Below are 18990 nucleotides of genomic sequence, written 5' to 3'. Positions count from 1 at the left end.
AAAAACGCTAGATCACGTGACTGTGACGTCAACGTTCTCTGTTCATTCCTTTACATTTTAAAGCACATCTAACGAGATAAAACTAACATACCAACTAATGGATTTCTTAATTTTAATAATGTATTTTTATAAAATAGCTACAAAAACTATAATATTTTATACATATAGATTATTTTTATACATTTGCACAAAAATAAAATACCTCAAATGTTTTGAGTTGTGTACGCGGAAAAATGAAATGGTGCAAAGAAACGTAAAGTTTGTTTATTTATATTGAGGTTATGTCCGCGTTCGAAAAGATTTGATGCTTTTTCAAAAAACTTAAATTAAATGAATGTCTACAAGTTTTGTGTTGTGCGAGACTGTGGAAATACGACCAAATAGAATGTTCATCCACGTTCCGCTGAATAAAAATCTTGGTTATTGGCAAAGAATTGAGCGACCATAAAAGAGTCTACTCTTGGCAGATTGGAACTATCAGCTTTCATAAATCCTTTCTCCATAATTCTTTAGCAGTTGTATCACTTAAATGCAATTAATACACAGAACTTCACAGAAGCAAATAAACAAAACATTAATTCTGAGGTTATGTCGATATATCTGTCACTGTCAAATACTTGTCATTGTCAAATATAGAAAGGATGACGTCATCGGTCTCTTCTCGTCGTTTTTAATGGCGTGACGTCACAGGCTCAAAATTAAAATTTCATAAATTAATTAAAAAATATATGGTCAGTTATAAATAATATAATATAGCTTATCGTGTTTCTAGTTTTGTGAACTTTCGTTGCATTTATTTAATTTTAACTAAATGAATACTAGGAAACAACCCTATTAGCTATTTTCGCTGAATCATTATTGGTAATTTATAATTTTAGCCAAAAATTGCCAAATTGACACTAAACGACTCAACAATTAGCAGAAATTATTTTTAATTAGTCATATTTATTATAGAATTAGTTTTTAGAAAAATAAAACTAGTCGTTAATGAATTTTATGAATAAGTACATAGCTTCAATGAGGCTTCATATCGGAATTGTATGAGTATAGGCGGAATGAGGAAAGGCTGTAATAATTACCAAATCATCACTTGAATTAGCTTCCATTGCATGTTATGTTACTGGTGGCTTCCTTTTATGCAGTTTTTTATATAGCTTAACTTAAACCCCTGGTGTTTTGAAAACAATTGACCTCATTTACGCCAGGATTATTTGATAAATATATTATGGTACGAAAAGCACAAATTGCGAAGAAATATGTGGAATTATGTTGTTTGAGTAGGTATTTTTTTAAATGCCAGTTCCTTTCTTTCCTCGAAGTTTGAGGAAGTTCCTTTATACTTACTGATCAATATAAATTATGTGTAATTATTATTCTGAGGGTGATAACTGATTGCAGTATTTATAATATGATATTAAATAATGCAGTAGGGAATTTCTTAATATTTTACTATTCTGTGGGATGTTACTGCATTTTGTGTTAATAATTAATAACTTCATGTTACCCTTTAATTTTGTTACCTTGTTACATTGAAGTGTACATTTGTTTACTAGTTGACTGTCACAATTTTGCATTATAATTTGTGTTTGAGTTTATTGAAATAAATGACTATCATAATTACACGAGTTTATTATTTCTTATACAGTATAATTAATAGATACAACACATAATCACGCTCCACCTGTTCGTAACTGTAACGTTTCAAATATGTAATTGCCATAATCACATTTGTATACATTTTGTATTAACTGCTCTCGTAATGCGTTCAAGGATTCATCATCCCATTTTTTTACATAGTGTAACAAGGAAAATAATTTGTAATAAGCTCTTCCATTAACGTCAACATCAGATATTACAAGCTTTGGTAAGTTTTGGATAATCTCTAACAACTTTGGCCTAACAACCTTGTTAAAGACTACATTACTTCGCACAGCAAACTTGTGTATTATATCTATTGTTTGCACTGTTACTGTTTCTTCTAACAAAATATCTGGCAAATGACTCAGCCAAGCGACGAATGCATCACTTTCATGAAAATGTTGCAATTTATCATTGAGTGCAATTTTACATAAAAGGCTGAAGATTTTTTGCCAAAAGGAACCGGGAATGTCCTTATTAAAATATGACCATACAATCTTTCTAAACAATGCATCCATGGCTGAAATATTTCTAGTCCAATTATTGACTTCATTTGAAAATATTGTGTGCAATATTTTTATAATAACATCATTGATTTCAGCATCAGAGTTCTTATTGAATGTCTTCTCAATATAATTCAAGACGGACATCATGTCTTTATTCTGACTCTTGATGTTAATGTTAGGATTGAGTACAATGAATAGTTGACATATTTCTAAGTTCTGTGCAACTAACTTAGGATCAGTTATGACATTATCAAATTGTGTATTACCTACATTTCTATTCTTTGTCCTTAAATTAGTAACATATGGGAAGGCTTTGACAAAATGTTGCAAGTATGGCTGGCGAAATTTCTGTGAAAAAGTGTTTTGAATGTTTGATGTTGGGCTCTTCATATTGAAATGCTTTACAAGCATCCATATCAATGAAATTACCTCAAGGGTATGCTTGAGCAGTGAAGCAGCATCTTCAGTGATAACAGTCTCTATATTTTTCTCAGAGTTAGCAGCGGGACATACTTCTAACCAAGTTTCAAATAGCAGAGGCATTAAAGTGTCAGTGTATTCCTTGAATTTACCCACCTCATCTACTGGTACTGAATCTTGCAAGTTTTTAGAAGAGAAACAAGACAGTTGGCAATTTTGAATGTAAATTGGATTGATTAAGGAGAAGTAAGTCAATTCATTAGGATTGAACATTTTTGTGTTCTCAACAACTGGACCATTGGAATTTTCAATGTTATTGTATTTGATGAACTCATGTAGGTAATCTTTAAGGCGGTGAAGTACTTTGACTCTCCACTTCACAGTTGTAATTTGGCTTCCTAAGTTAACGGTCAGAGTTCTTCCAGGCTTTGAATCAACCCTCAACTTAGAAATCATGTCCAAGAAATTAGGTATGATTTTGTGGAAATCCTCAGCTACTTTTGTTGGTGTACACAGGAGAAGTGTGTCTAGAAACAGAAGAGAATCCTCTTGTATTCTTCCATCAATATGTGTCATGGCACTCCTCAAATAGGTGCACATGATGTCAAAGAAGGGGTCAATCCTTTCAATTTTAGCCTTTGAAAGAAGTACATGTAGAACCTTGAGGGATTCATGACGCACCTGAAATCAAAAGTTACATGGATAACCAGTTGAAAAGATTTGGTCAGTGGCTCATCTTAGGGGCGATATTAGACTTAAACAAAAAGCAATGAGTTAAACTTACAACTTTTTCGATATTCAAGACTAAAGGAGTAATCCCGTGGACGAGTTCCCCAAGATTATGTTCCAATACTTCAGGGTGAGACTCGATGAGCTCCTTCAAACCATTCAAGGCGTCAGTTCTGGAGTGGGTGTTGAAATGGTTGAGACGGGACAAGAGTTCCTTAATGTTTAGTTTTCTTGTCGACAATGCCTCAGTTTCTCCATGCTTCTTTAGTTGTTCCCTTATTACTATCTTCTTTACTTTGAAATTGGTTTTTGTTACATTGGTACCTCTAGGGAGTTCTTTATTTTTCGCTTTCAGCTTTGTTTTAGATTTCTCTGATTTGAGAAATTTTTGACGACGCGTTGCTCCAGTTTGAGGCATGGTAAAATTTTATTTACAACTGCACAAGTTCACAACACCTTTATAACCTAAAAATTCAATTTCCACTACAACATTTGTCACTGACAGCAAAACAACTCGTTTCGCACAGATAAAAAGCTTGTGTTTGTGGTAAGGTAAGGCGCTTTTTTGACGGTGAATGATTGCGCAATATTACAAGATAAGGACTGTTGTTTGATTTATCAAGTGCTTGAGACATATTTTTCAAAACAGTGATAGAGTCTTAAATACGTCACCTTCCTATTTCATATAAAACAACAGGATGAAACAGTTCGTATCGTGTATAAGTGATCTCAAAGTTTATAATCTGGCTGAAACAGTCTATTGGTGGAGCTGTCATCTTTGTCATTGTCAATGTTCACGTGTAGTGTGTTGTGAAATAGACTAGAAACACATTAATTTGTATTATTTTATTGTTATTTTAAAGTAAATTTTACATATTGGGCAAAGATGAAGATCAAAAAGCAGCACCGCAAGAAGAAATACCTCCATAAACTAAATCGCAAGAGAATGCACCTCAAACAACGGAGCACCGGCGAAGTAAATTGGTTAGAATCTCAAAAACGTGTTTATTTATAATTATTACCAAATATCAGTATCATAATAACTAATCAGTATCATAACATAATTTTATTTCCACAGTAAACCCATAAAAGATGCGTGGGATTTCAAAAAATCTTCTCTGCGAAACATGAAAGAAATGGGACTTGCTAATGATCCAAATAAAGTAATCAAAATACCCAATTTCAAGCAAGAAAAAGTTAAGTTAGCAAAAAGGATTGTAAATCAAGAAGAATCTGATGATGAAAGCGAGGAAGAAGTTGTCCAGCCAGTTGTAAAGAAAGAAGTTGTTGAGATTTTGGAAAAAGAAGCTAAAGCTCCAAGACCAAGACGGTTTATGTAAGTTTAACATAATCCTTTATTTTAGTTGTTGACACAAATACATTAATTACACGATTATTTGAAATTACATAATAATAAAAAAAAAAACTTAATGTTATGCCAGTAGACTGTTCCGTTTATCTTTGATCCACAAAAACTCAGTTTTATTTTCCTAACCATTTTTTCAGGTTGCCAAAACCGCAGGTTGAATTTATAACATATTTACTTGATAAATATGGCCATGATTACAAAGCCATGGAAAGGGACAAGAAAAACTACTACCAAGAAACATGGAAACAGTTGCGTGCAAAGGTCAAGACATTCATGGGTATTCCTAAGCAATATGGAGAATATTTAGCTTCAAAAGGTTTGCTAGATAAAGAGGAAGATGATGAAGAACTGAAAAAAATAGCAAAGGCATTGAGTAAAGATGATGATTGATCTGTAAATTGTTGTTAGGCATAAGACACATTGTCATTTTTCTCACATACCAGCATCTTATTAGATGATTTCATTTTCATCATTGACCACTGTAAATAAAATAATTTTAAGGATAACTTGTTTTTTTTCTAACATTCATATTCTTTGAGATTTTTACTTGCATAATATTCTGTATAAACAGAGTTTAATGAAACAACATTTTAACATAAATATTTTACTGTGTTTTACAGTCATTTGGGATATCTTTAATAGGTTTGACTTTATTCAGCTCTAGGTACCACTCCTTATCCATATCCAATAGAGGTTGAGGCTTCTTGTACTGAAAAATATAAAACCCATTAATTTCTGAATAGGCATAATGAAGATATAGATAAAATACTTCAGTATCTACAGTATATTTTTTTTTTTTTTTTTTTTCTTTTGAGGAAAATTTTATTCAAATATTTACATAATATTTACATTAATTTTAAAAATTAAAAATAAACTTATATATACAACTTAAAACTAATACATAGCATCAAAAAATTGCTCCTCATCGCTGTCACCGGGTAATGTACCCAGAAGGCTGGCAGCATTGCCACGTTGGATGGCATTCACCCACAGCCAGTAGGCGTGCTCGCTCCGCAGAAGTAATTGACGTATCAATGAGATTTTTCCGTATTACTCTGCAGAGCGGCTCATCCCACTGTCTCTGGGAGGATGGGTTGGCGGGTAGATCGGTATTCGGGCATGTGACTTTCCAGGCATTAATAGCCTCCGCCAGGCATGGCACCTCAAAATTGATCAGTGTAATAGGTAGGATTTTCCTGATCAATTTGTCAGTGCCATGGACGGAGGAAATAAATGCCGGTAAACTAATACTGGAAATTTTGCGGACGCCAAGCCCTCCCATACGGATGGGAAGTGTAGCTTGAGACCAAGCTTTGTCGTCCAAGGCCACATTTAAAATTGATGAAAGTGTGTGTCGAATTATTTTATCAATTTGATCCAAAAGGTTGATGTGCTTCCATAAATGAGAAGCACGCAAGATGTAGGTTAATTTGGGGCCAAAGCAGCAGTATCGTAGGATGGTGATGGCTGAATGTATATTAATTTTGAATAACCTTTCCGAAATATCATTGAAATTTTGAATTTTGTTCTCAATAAAATCCGAAAATGACTCTTCTAGTACTGGTGACCCCAGGAGGCAAAGAGAACTTTTGTCTATTATTTTTATGCCATCGGCTACTGCGTTAAAATTTTGGAGTGTCGTCTGTCTACAGTATATTATATATGCTGATCTATATATAATAGAAGATATGAAGAACCATAACACTAAAATAAAACTCACGGTTATAATCAAAGTATTGAAGGCATGACTACATTGAATGTTTGCCTGTTCTAAAGGTAAGTTCAGTCTGTCCAGCTCGGGCACTTGGAGTCGTTTGAAGTACTTTTTATTGGATGTGCGTATCACAATGGATCTTTCATCATTGTTAGCGCTCACCGAGTAGGTATCAATAGGATAAGGCAAGTTCCTGATCCTCCACTCCAAGTTAACCCTTGTGTTTCTTCTGGTCAACATAGGCTGAAATTAGAAAAGAAATGGATGGTCATACACATATATATATTTAGGTGGAGATAAGTGGCAGGAGAGAAGAGAGGCAATTGCCCTGCACTGGGACTCAAGTTTATGATTATCTAAATGTTAAAATAAAGCCAAGTTTGAACCTATCCTTTTATAAACTTACCTGGTCCTTACTCTCCATGATATCGGCTCCAGCTCCTTCGATACGAGGAGTAGCATCAGGAATCGGGTCACCAATCTCGACTTCCCATTTTCCGTCGCCACCAAGTTTTCCCTTCACTTTCCAAGCGCGGCGCAGTAGTACTTGCGTATCAACATTGTACTCTTCCACCATTTCCTTGTCATCTTGGAACTTGTAGTGAATCTTTTTTATTTTATCCTCTTTTAGACACGATTTCTCTGCGTCCAGTAACGACCGATACCAAATCGTGTTTCTGAACATTTTAGAATTGCCTTCGCTCAGACTAATTTTAATCCTTTTTTGGATGCTATCGAAACTTTCAAAGACTTCGATCAAACTATTCCTATTCCTTTTCATAATGTTTCTATAGCAACGGAGTAAAGGTTGCTTATTGGATTAACAACTTCTTGGTAGATAACCTTTTAGTTTTGTTAGCCCATGCTGCTTACTGCGTAACTGCTTTGAAAGTACAAACTTCTTTATGATATCAAGATAGGATAAAATAATTCTTATATCATTTCTTCAAAGTGTGATACTTTATCCAATAAAACTTATACTTTCATAAATTCAAAACAAAAATAAAGTTGTGAACATGAATCAAAACATAAACAAATTAGTTGCCTTGCCAGATCGAACTATAAAAATACCACAACTATCCACAACCAACAACACACGAACCATAGATAATACATACAACGAACACTGCCACACGATTACACAAATATCTGGCAAAACAACAGTACCTACATTACATAAAACAATTTGTATTATATGTTTCCTGATACCAACAATCTGAATAATTTATTTTAACAAATAGTTTTGTTGTATGTTTATTCAATTAAAAAAAAAATTGAATATGTTTGGACTGATTTAGTTAAAAATGTCAATTGAAAATAGCAAAAACCTAATCATACAAAAAATACTTTCCGATGCCGGCCGATAAAAAGTAAAGAAATATGTACCAGTGAGACAGTAACGTTATAAGGTCTGTTTGTTTGAGTTTAAGAGGAATTATGATGTTCGAGAATGATTTTTAAAAATTGTGTTTAACAACTATTGAATATCTTTATTCACCTCATACCGTGGGTAAACTCTTGACCCTGGTAACCCGATTACGCAAAATCATAGACAATCAATCAATACAGAACACCAATCAGTACGAGTGTGACTGCTTTGAAAATATTTTTTTATCTTTAAAAATATTTCATAAAATTAGTTATTACAACATTTTATTATACTTCTTAAACGTATACAAAGATACTAAAATGTTTCTGTGTGATTTCTGTTAATTTGGCTAAACTCTGTTACTGAACGGATAGACAACCAACATAGATATAAAATGTCAAGTGGACATTAGCGAAATAGGTTATGTTTTTGTTAAAATATTTGATAAATAAATTCTATTTTGAAAACTTTCGCCACATCTTCTAAGACAAAGTATTAAATTCAGACGAAGATGCCAGCTATACCAGACAGGTTTTTATTGTTTAATTGTTACAAGCTAATAATCTACACTTTTTTAGTCAATGTTGTCATCTTAATCCATTTACAATGTTTATTTTCATTTCAGATGGATACCTTACAAAGCTTGTGGAAATGTAATTGAAGGCACGAGGTTTATATGCTTTAAAGTACCTCTTAAAAAAGTACGTATCATGTTCCTATTTGTATTGGTTTTGGTTGATATGTACTGAAAATGCTACCTTATGGTGATTTAAGACGACCCACTGACCGTTTTGTTAGTGACCCTTTTCTATAAAATTCTTGATTAGGAATTAAAACATTAGGCAATTGAAGTATCTCTACTAGAGGATAATGAGATGGCATAGATTCCTATTCTGCCTCTTTTAATTTTGAATATTATTGTCAACTAACCATATCTATCGGAGACAGTTAATTTGACAAGCAGGCCCGAGCGTTTGAAGTTTCATCAGAGATTTCAAATTTCACCTGAAGCAAAATAAATATCTCTTCTATTTTTGTTTGTAGATTGTTCTATAGAGCAAAGTTTGGGCTAAATAACTTTGCATTCCAGTAGTTTCAACTTCTCCTGCATACGCAGGAGTGGTTTTTATCATAAATGTTTTGCTAGTTGTAAAGTGATAGCCTGTGGAGAGATTTTTGTACTCTTCCTTTAATTTTTAAGGCTATTTGAAACATTTTTACTACTGGAAATATTTTAAATTGCTTGTTAAAATTAAAAGAAAGGCGAAGCAAATTACTCTTGCCTTATTATTTTTAAATTAAGGGGTCACTCTTTCTATCATAACTTAGAAATAGCGCCATCTGTTATGAACTTTTGACACATCATGTTGACCGGTTTCAAGTAAATATACATAGATGGCGCTACATCTTATTATTCGTTTATTTTTTTGTATTTCTTTTAACCTAATAAAATATTATTTAAATAAAAAATGTTAAAAGAAAACTGCACATAGCCAGTATTCAGTCAATGAATCTATTAGCCAATGAAAACAAAAGTTTCATATTGTTTCATTGGCTAGTGATTAGGAGTGAGACCTGAACATTTATCTGGAAAAAATTGGTTCGTAAAATGCAACTCTAATAATCACCTTAACGATTCCAATGATTGTTATACTTATAGAGTACTTAAATGCTGAAGTATGTCTAAAATGGTAGCATTTGCACCTGCATTAGCGGAGGTAAGCCGACAATGAAATGCATTATTGGTCCATAAGCCCGACGCACAATGCGTGTTTGTATAACTGTGAGTCTGCCTGGGCGTTCACTTGACCGTACCACAGTTAGATGGCAAACAGACTCTCGACGATCTGTGTTAATTTGTTCTGCATAGCGCTTGCATCGCGGCGATATCAGGCAAGTGTTTGACTTCCCTCTCGAGATCGCACGATAATCGATCGATGCGGGTGATCGATTATTTGCGAGCGCGTTTTAGTAGCCCAGATGTTTCTACTTTATTAAAAATTTCCTAATTTTAAAGGGACGCGCGTGTCTTTGATAGCTATTAAACAATAATCTAAGTAGGTATCTTATATTAAAATTAGTACTCATTATTCATTTGATCCAGAATTCATTATATCCATCCATTCTACAATCATCTCTTAACACAATAAAGTTAGCTTTGTCTATTCGAATAGAAAGCAATTACATTGAAACAGGCATCGCATATGATAAGCACCTTGTTGCCAGTAAGAGGAGTAGAGGACATAACATGAAAGTCAATTGCACAGAACTCTCTTAACTTTAATCGGTAGGAAGTTCTTCAGGTTTCGCCACTTGACATAAAAGATTAATACTACGTCGTATCGGCCTCCTTATTTGTTGAAACTGTGGGCTTAACTCGCCACGTTATTGTTACAGTCAACAAAACATTCTTAGTAAAGTACATGTACCTTAATCGAGGTGCTTGAGCAATGTTTCAAGAAATCGTGGCTAAGAATTTCTAGTTTGTTTGTAACAGTTTGCATCTCGTCCAGTTTGTGTCAAAAGCTTACTTAGGTGTTCTAATTCACACGCTTAAATGCCCGTGTTTCCTCAAAAACTCACGAGAACGAGAAAGTTTCAAACAATTTGAGAGCAACTGAAAGTTTAAACTTTTCTTACAGAACGGCATTTCAAGATGAGTTTATTACTGCTCACTAATGGTTCAACAATACTCTTAACCCTGACAATTCAGGGCGGATTGCGAAGCGTGGTTCGCAAGGTATGCCGATCAAAGCTTGATGCGGGGATTGCGCGCGTGCCATTATATACGCGCTTACCCCAACCATGTGTTCGCAACTAAAGGATGAAATGAAGACCTCTTTTTGTTGAGATTTTATGTGGCCAGAACTGTATACAATATTTTTGTTGATAATAGGTACTATTTTACTGTCTAGAAAACAATTAGTTTTTAATTTTTTTACAATTAGTTTCAGTCTACCATATTTCTCTATATTTGTCAGCTTCTTTATGTTCATATGAGAATTTCCACATAACCTATGGTCATGGAAATGGTAAGATGTTGTCATGTCTATTTTCGTGGTCTACTTACTTCTTAGACCTAGGCATACTGCACAGTTTAGCACACATTTACCGTCCGTAAATGAGGTTTAAAGCGATATCTCGGAGAGTTTATCAGTTACGTGCCCCTGTTCGCAGACATGCGGTCGTGCACTACGTCTTTTGATGTCACCCTCTGTCTTACATTGAATATGTGGAACAATTACAAGCTTTGTGACTGATATTTAACATTTTAATTCCCTCCAATCCCATTAATATTTTTTATTGCCATTCCCATTATCTGCAGACATGGGATATTTTATGATAATAACTTAGAGTCAAGCAATAAAGCCGATATTTTGTCAAAATAAGACTTTAATTCCGTCGAAAAGGCATATTGGCTTTATTTGCTGAGCGGCGTGTCATAATATTTGTTTCTTACAAAAGAAACGGGTCCCAACATCGAAAGGACTAATCCCGTATTTGATAAAGCAGCGGGTGCCTCGCACGCCGCACTATGAATACTTGATTCTTTTTATCTACACATCTTTTGATTTTTTTTGGGAATATAGCCTTTATACGGTATCCGTGGCGCTTTGATTCCGCTTCTTTATTCAACGGTATCTGGCTATAAATTTAGATTGTTTTGTTCTCTTTGAGTTATAAAGGGTATTACGTTAATGGCAATCGGTAGGTGTAATTTGATATCATTCATGGAACTGTTACTATATGATGCTGCACTATCGACCTTTGTTATATCATCCTGATTTGTTCTCTACTTGCTTTCGTGTTCGTTTTGAAAAATAATAAAAATATTCTTGCCTATACTTTATCAGCTTGTATGACTATATGAATAGATTTTACATCAGATACTTGCAATTTTTTTCTTATAACCATCGGTAACTTCTATTACATTAGCAAATTCTACCGCCTATATAGACCGTTTAGTCACATTTTTTCGGCTTTCATAGTAATTATGATGAATGATGACAGTTACAAGGGCGTTTGCTATTCATCCAGGTAGCAGATGGCACCTTTTTTGGCTTGTCATTTGTTAGGCTGTACATCGTGCTTGAGTAGACATTCGAGTGAGAGTTTATTAGAATGTTGAAAGATGTTTAATATTCGTCGTACTGTTTGGATATGCTGTGATCAGTATTTTTTGATCTTGTGTCGTGATTTGACTTTCATCAGTGAGAGCGATGTATTGAACAGATGCCAGACGTAACGCATTGTGTCAATCAGTCAAATATTTCAACGTCTTAACCATAACAATATTTTCTTTCGCAATATATTTTTACGATATCACCTACAAGGCTGGTGAACACCATTGGTCTTTGAATTTGATTGACGTTTATGTTTTCATTATGCACATATGGGGAATATAAAGTTTAAAGCGACACCCATTTCTTACTGCGCTCGTAGTCATTTTGTTTGACACAATGCATGATCTCAGCCTACGAAAAATAAACATGCCATTTACAGTCTATTTGTTTTAACGAAGTTCTTTATCATCTTGTGATAGTTTGTAATGTTCTGCTGCGATCAAACATGGACCTCCCACACCTGAAATTATATATCTAACAATTAGAAAGGAACGATAATCGTTACTTGACTGTGAAAGTGTCAATCGGTAATACATTATCGGCTTTAATGTTATTGCCGATATCTCACATCTTAAATCGATTTAATATGTAATTGCTATGCGGTTGTAATAGCTAGGAAACTAAATCGGTGTCAATATCGATTCCTCTCCGGTTTAATGTTGAATGTGTGGTCCTATGAACCTTTAAAATAATAATATTGAATTGATCCCTATAAAGGTAAGTACTGGAGGCAGAAAAACCCCTGAACTGGGTGGGTTCTCTTAAAAATATATTGTAACGTCTGGTTTTGTTTTACATTCTCACTATTATGACAGGACGCCATAATAAGACATGATTATTACGAAGCTATCCGTGATATCGAATTTCAATTTTTGTCCTTTGTGATTAAGGTACTTTGATAGTAAGATATGTGTTTTTATTACCACTAGTAAAATCTTAGGTTCACAAAATATAAGTCAAACTTCTAGGCCGGTCCCACTATTTGAGTCGTATTAGAAATGACCGATTTTACTATTTAGTGATTGGTCCAAACGATTCATTTAGGTACACATTTTATAGCACACCACTCATCAGTATCACTTTGGAAATCTGAATCGGGAATGGTGTTGCATTTCTTTGGCCATCAGGCCAAATAAAAAAGTCATAAACCGATGACAGGCTTGGGAACACGGGGTAGTAATGTAGGTCGATATCGGCCGTTTATTTTATTGAGCCGACAACAGCGAAAGCCCCAATACGTTGCACTTATCGTTTATCGGCATGTAATGATATAGCGTTACATGCTCGTAAAACAAACTAAAAACTAGCCGGACCTCCGCTGTATTAAGGTTGGGTTGAATTAGTTCTCCATCGAGTTGAATATCCATTAGGGTGTAAAGGATTCCATAATTAATAAAGAAACCGGCCGAGCACGAAGGTGTTACGAGCGGACTTCAATCATTCTTCAGCGCGGGTTTGATGGATATCCCATAACGGCATCCTTTGAAACACAACAAAGTTCCGCACCACACTGCCAAAACGAAGCTTTTGTTAAATGATTTAGAAACGTTGCGCTCGTCTTTACAATCCGTACCCATCCCGTTACTGCTCAATATTATATTCTAGTAGAACCCGTGCTGGATTGACGTAAATCATGATCATCAGAAGACACTTCGACAAAAGAAAGTTCTAAATCAGCTTTATTCGTTTCGTCCCCTACGACGCGTTGCACCACCGTAGGTACATTTCGATCGCCCGATTGTTTGCCATTGTCCGCGAAATTACACCTCAATTATACGTAGAAATTCTGAAAAAACCGAGACTTCTTTGTATTTGGGCAAAGGGAGGGCAATAATTTATTCTCCGTCTGGTTTCCGGCTGGCGTCAAACGGTGCGTTTAGGGACTGTGCGAACCCATCTGTTTATTATAGAGGTACAGTGTGTATATTTGTATATTGAAAGATGAAGAATGAAATGAATATTTAATTGAAATAAAAGTACTGCATTTTAGTTGCTAACAAATGTTGCACGTATTTTTGAGATTGCATTTATTTTGCAGAATATGGAGGGACACATTTAAATTTCAACATCCGCTTAGATTATCATTACACAAGTATTTAGGTAAATGTCTTGATCATGACGCGTCGTAATTGGTAATTAGTATCGATGTGCTAAAATCAAGTCCGCCGCGGAGTCGATTAGCATTGTATTGATTGCGTCGCTGTTAGCGGTGGGCAGTGTTAATGGCCTCTTATTTAGCGAGCTGTTTGATCTTAAAATAGTCGTTTAGGAACACTTTGTTTTTATGATCTATGCATTTTTGGTGTGTTAATATGTAATGCAAACCGAATCCGTGGTACACAGTCCCAGTCGATAACGCGTATGATTGCGTCAAATGTAACGTACTCTCTGTTGGTGTAGTGCTGTCATCGTTTCGTTTTGTTGCTTGTATTATGATATTTTTTTCATCTAGAATCATTACGGTGATGTCACCGACGGTTTCTGGACACGATAATCGTGATGGTAACGCCCTGTATGCTATTACCATGTTAAGTTATGAGCTCATTTATTTAGCCAGTTTAAATTTTTTGATCGTATTGTTAGTCATTGTTAAGGAGAGGTTGACATTAAACGGTCTGTGGGAAATTGATATACGATTATTAAGGTCGGCAATTAATTAATGTGTGTATTATGCGGCGCCTCTCTGCAGCTGTGTAGGGATATATGCCTGGTGGAGTGGAGGGACCCCTACGGCGACAGCACTGCGCCTCGACTCCTGCTAATCAATGCCCGTTGATTGCCAATTTGCGCCGTGATATATCGCCGATTGCTGTGTTTAATTGTCTACGATATAAACCAAGGGCTGTATACAAACATTGCGTGTGATTTCAATTAGTTTCTGATAAATCATTAAACCTCGAGCTATCAAAAAGAAGAGTTTTCCTGAATAACTTCTCGGTGCGCATTAAATCACTGCATTCTAATTGTTTGACTACTCCGACGTCCTCCAATTAGAGTTAATTAAAATTTATGGTATGTAACAAGTGAATTACGAATTGAACTCATATCTACGTACGTTCACCATTATAATTGACACAGTTTTGTTTATTGATTTATTTCTGTCTCCGGAATTTATGTTACTTCCTACAGCTATAGTGTAGAGAAAGTGTAAGTTTTCATTACGTTGACCTTATTTTGGATCATATAAAGGGACCACCATGCGATCCTGACCGAGGAGATATCCTCTCGTTATTATGAACAACTGTGTACAATGCAAATGACAGCCGGTGGGTGGCGCAGTTTATGCGATCCTCAATCAGTGACGGTTGTTCGGCGCACGCGCCGGCTACGAATTATACCACGAATTATTATTGGCACTATTTGTCGCAATACGCGTCCCGGTGGCATTTCTATTACGGCACTGCATTTGTTATGGATGGACCACCAGGGTTTAGTGGGGTTTTAGTGTACTCACGTTTTTAATATCGTATATATGACTTCAAATGACTAGCTGTTTGAATCTTTTATTATACTGTTGTTTTTTTTGCTGATTAACAGCCTTACTTATAAACGTGAATTAAATAATAAGTAATACTTAAGGGCTGTTTAAGAAAATTCTTACTTAAAAACGTTGCTTAAGCATGTCTTAACGAAAATTTAATCACTACTTAAGACTTTAAGTACTGATTAGTTAAAATGTTGGTTAGAAGGTGATTAGTGATTTTTATAAGTAAGGCTGTATTTGTATTTCGAAAGTTATATAAACGGTTAATTTTCTATATTTTTAGGGAATATGTAAATCTTTACAGAGTTTTACAAACGATTATCATTTAGTGTTCAAAGTAAACTGAACGTTAATTTATGACCGCAGTCTTAGTCCCGTCAGAGCCGCACCATGATTGTACCCGTATCAATTACGCAGATCGTCTGATAAACTAGCGATAAATTATCTATGGTCATACGATAACATCTTCCAGTGATCGGGTGCAGCCATCTTGAAATTTTTGTTCTTTGTCGATGATTTAGTGAAGGGGTTATGAGAGCTACTGACATTGATCAAAGTGGGGTGTGGTTAGGAATTTTTGATATTTCTATGATTTTATATCCATGTTTCGGCTAAAGCCCGGAGTGCGGCGGTATCTACCAAATTAATATGGTAAAGTGGAAATTGAAAATTGTTCAAATGATAACATTTGAACAAATTTTGCAGTACAACCCAGCATTTGTAGGGTCCGATAACTTTCTTTAAACCGCAGCCAAACAAACAAAGTAATGACCCACCTGGTACCTTCAGCCTACATTAAGGAACTTAACACAGCGACCTATTAAAGTCAATCGTCCGCCACGTGGTACTAATTCTCGTGTCCAGACCGCGTGTTTGTAAAGGTGCACAAAGACCACACAGTAAGCAGGCAATCACCTGAACATCGCTCACCCCGCTCCCACTCTCACTCTGTAATCACGCCATCATTACTTCTAATGACGTGTTAACGTTGCTTTATGGGAATGCCAAACATGACGTTCACATTTCGGTCATTTACATTTGTTTGTCGACTATCTTCGTATTGTTTGCCTTCGTCTCTAGAACAGAGGGCGGCGTTTCGGCCAGCCACCGGTGTGTTTAAGGCATTTTTTAAGTGCAACGCGGTTTCGGGTTATGTTTAGATTTTGTACTGTCGCTTCTGTCTTTGTGGCCTCAAATTACCTTGGTTTATTGATTTTATTTGTTACTAGCTGGTTGCGGCTTCGTTGGTGTGCATGATTTACAATCTGGTTTTCTTTGATGGAAATTTTCTACACTTGTCATAGATGCAGCCTATTAGCACCGTTTATTATCTTACTGCTATCGATGCAAACTCTAGCCCTCTTTCATGGCATTATCACTATCATTATACATATCTTACTAAGTCTCTACTGATTACTGATTTTACCTAATTATATTTACAAAAGTTTCAGTCACAGAACAATTTTATTAGTTTAACGCTTAAATCAGTAAATAATAAAAAAGACCGAATAGAAACCGTTAGTCAGGCGTCAGGAGTCGAGGTATCGTTCCGGGACAACCTACCTTTCCCGAACAGTTCGTACGTTTATTAAATAAATATATGAAAAATGAAATGAGGAATACGAATGCTCACTTCTACTATTCACTTATATTTCCAAATGTGCTTGCGGTATACAAAAATCCGACTGGTTAGGAACACCCACGGATTTCCACCTTCCGGCTGGTGTTAATACGTCCCTGTTGGTTTTGTGGCTACACCACATTCTTGTTCACTGTTGCTAAGAGCAATAATGCTCCTTATTGTTTACGCAGTAAAAGTTCCACCAACTCCAAAAAAGCTTTGTGTGTTCGCAAGCCTTGCCTAATTTACACTATGTATTTAGCTGAACTTTGTGAAACACAACAGAGATGTAATCATAGCTGTGGTAATGCATCTTTTTCGTGTACTTAAAGACGTCCGTCGCAATGCAGATGTTAATCAAATTATCAATGCAGACTTCCGTGTTATTATTTAAAACAGGTTTATCTTTCCATTACAGTCTCAAAGATGTCCCCAAAACACGCGTGTTAATTTTTAGAACAAGGTAAAATCTTTATTCATATCATTTTGATAGGTGGTTCTACGGGTTTATTAATGGAATTATTAAAGTTTTACATACACGCACTTAAATGAATCGATTATGCATTCAAGAAACCATATTGAGCTGTCGGCGGTGTACGTTAAACAGTACAGTCACGTTCCATATAAAGAATATTGGAAAAAATCTATAAAAGCCGCAACTCATAATAGGTAGTGGTCACGAAGGTGCTTGGTATTGTCCGAGGCGCCAGCAGTTGATACTACCCGCTGCGATACCTTTCCCTTGCCAGAGTAAGTTGACCTCTTCCTCCTCCCCGGCCATTATACCCAATTGACTAAGTCGGGACTATTGGCTATTGTAGCAGAGGTCTTATAAAATGGTCTCGTTTGCCCCGGGACATTGAAGCTCGCCGATTGAATTCACACCCGCAGTTCCCGTGTCCCCTCCTCGTTATAAATCAAACGCAGGTATGATTCCGTCTGGGGCAGTCGTGTGGAATGCTGCAAACCCTTGCGGGGGCGATTTTTGCAACGATGCTTGCTATTATCCTCATGTTTTGGGGATGTTTTAATTAAGCACGCAGCTCAACATATTTATGACTGAGGAGGGAAATACTGCTTCTGGAAATGTTATTTTGTTCATAATAACGTTCCGTTATTTATTACAACTTTGATCACACTTCCTCAAACATTTCAAAAATCGACCTTTGTAATGCTATTTGATCAATAAATTAAAAGATTAAACTATACTTCGGCCGTTCAGAGAATGCGTTCCTGACACCTATCAGTTAGTCACGACTAGTCATGGGCACAACATAACACTGAGTTCGTTACCGTTCCTTCAAAATGAACCGCCGCATTATTTTAAGATTATTTTCGTTTTAAATTGGCGGAATTCCGCGGAATCATTTGTTTTATATTTTAGTTATTTAAGTGGAAACCAAAAAAAGGTAATATTCATATAATAAAATTGTTTTATTTATTCTTTGTTACAAGTACATTGAATTGAATGTGCGAACAGAATATTAATCAGACTCCGATTTGCTTGAGGAGGTGGTGTCTTCATCATCATCTTCGCCTACATGTATAATTATATTATTATCAATAACAGAATCAATCCTGATATCTCGGTCTAACAAAAGCCGGGTAATCAAATAAAAACAGATCGAAAACACTTGAAAAACGTGGTCTATGCGCACGAAACGACAACGGACGACTGTTTTAGCGTCACAAAATGGCGGCCCATAACGCCATTTGGGGTTACCATTTTTAATCTAAGTATAAAAATGCGGTTTGGTCATAGTTTTATTTTTATATTTCATAAAAGTTATAATTAAGTCTTATAGTCCATTATTTTCCAATTCTTAAAAAGAAAATCAAAACGTATTATTTTATATTATAACTGTATAAGAACAGATTACGATACTTGCCTGTTATTTTTAGCACAGCACTACAAAATATAAACCGCTGACATAACCTTGTAATAGCGCAGTATAGATTTAGAAAAATATTGTTTACCAAGTTATTTGACACTCAGTTTGGCACAAAATTATAACA

The 18990-nt window shown here is 35.3% G+C and overlaps 4 protein-coding genes across 4 annotated transcripts in view; 2 read left to right on the top strand and 2 right to left on the bottom strand.

The window, feature by feature from the left end:
* Positions 1–1609: 1609 nt before the first annotated feature.
* LOC124634086 (testis-expressed protein 10 homolog) lies at positions 1610–3817 on the bottom strand. Its single transcript, XM_047169501.1, has 2 exons — positions 3349–3817; positions 1610–3245 (listed from the first exon to the last, which is right to left on the bottom strand). The coding sequence occupies exons 1-2, from the start codon at positions 3709–3711 to the stop codon at positions 1671–1673; spliced, it is 1938 nt and encodes a 645-aa protein (XP_047025457.1). The 5' UTR covers positions 3712–3817; the 3' UTR covers positions 1610–1670.
* An 89-nt stretch (positions 3818–3906) lies between these two features.
* On the top strand, positions 3907–5165 carry LOC124634089 (nucleolar protein 16). Its single transcript, XM_047169503.1, has 3 exons — positions 3907–4277; positions 4372–4629; positions 4800–5165. Exons 1-3 carry the CDS (start codon positions 4180–4182, stop codon positions 5050–5052), a joined length of 609 nt encoding a protein of 202 aa, XP_047025459.1. The 5' UTR covers positions 3907–4179; the 3' UTR covers positions 5053–5165.
* Positions 5166–5250: 85 nt separating this feature from the next.
* On the bottom strand, positions 5251–7444 carry LOC124634088 (protein DPCD). Its single transcript, XM_047169502.1, has 3 exons — positions 6783–7444; positions 6383–6619; positions 5251–5371 (listed from the first exon to the last, which is right to left on the bottom strand). Exons 1-3 carry the CDS (start codon positions 7155–7157, stop codon positions 5267–5269), a joined length of 717 nt encoding a protein of 238 aa, XP_047025458.1. The 5' UTR covers positions 7158–7444; the 3' UTR covers positions 5251–5266.
* Positions 7445–7988: 544 nt separating this feature from the next.
* The window catches only part of LOC124633718 (RNA/RNP complex-1-interacting phosphatase), a 56628-nt gene continuing 45626 nt past the window's right edge, over positions 7989–18990 (top strand). Inside the window, exons 1-2 of the mRNA XM_047169029.1 lie at positions 7989–8276; positions 8371–8446. Of these exons, the coding sequence (XP_047024985.1) occupies positions 8257–8276; positions 8371–8446 (96 nt within the window). The 5' untranslated portion in view covers positions 7989–8256. The remainder of the gene's footprint in view (positions 8277–8370; positions 8447–18990) is intronic.

Source organism: Helicoverpa zea, chromosome 10, assembly GCF_022581195.2.
Source record: "Helicoverpa zea isolate HzStark_Cry1AcR chromosome 10, ilHelZeax1.1, whole genome shotgun sequence".
Classification (NCBI taxonomy): Eukaryota; Metazoa; Arthropoda; class Insecta; order Lepidoptera; family Noctuidae; genus Helicoverpa; species Helicoverpa zea.
This window is presented reverse-complemented; position numbering and strand designations above follow the sequence as displayed.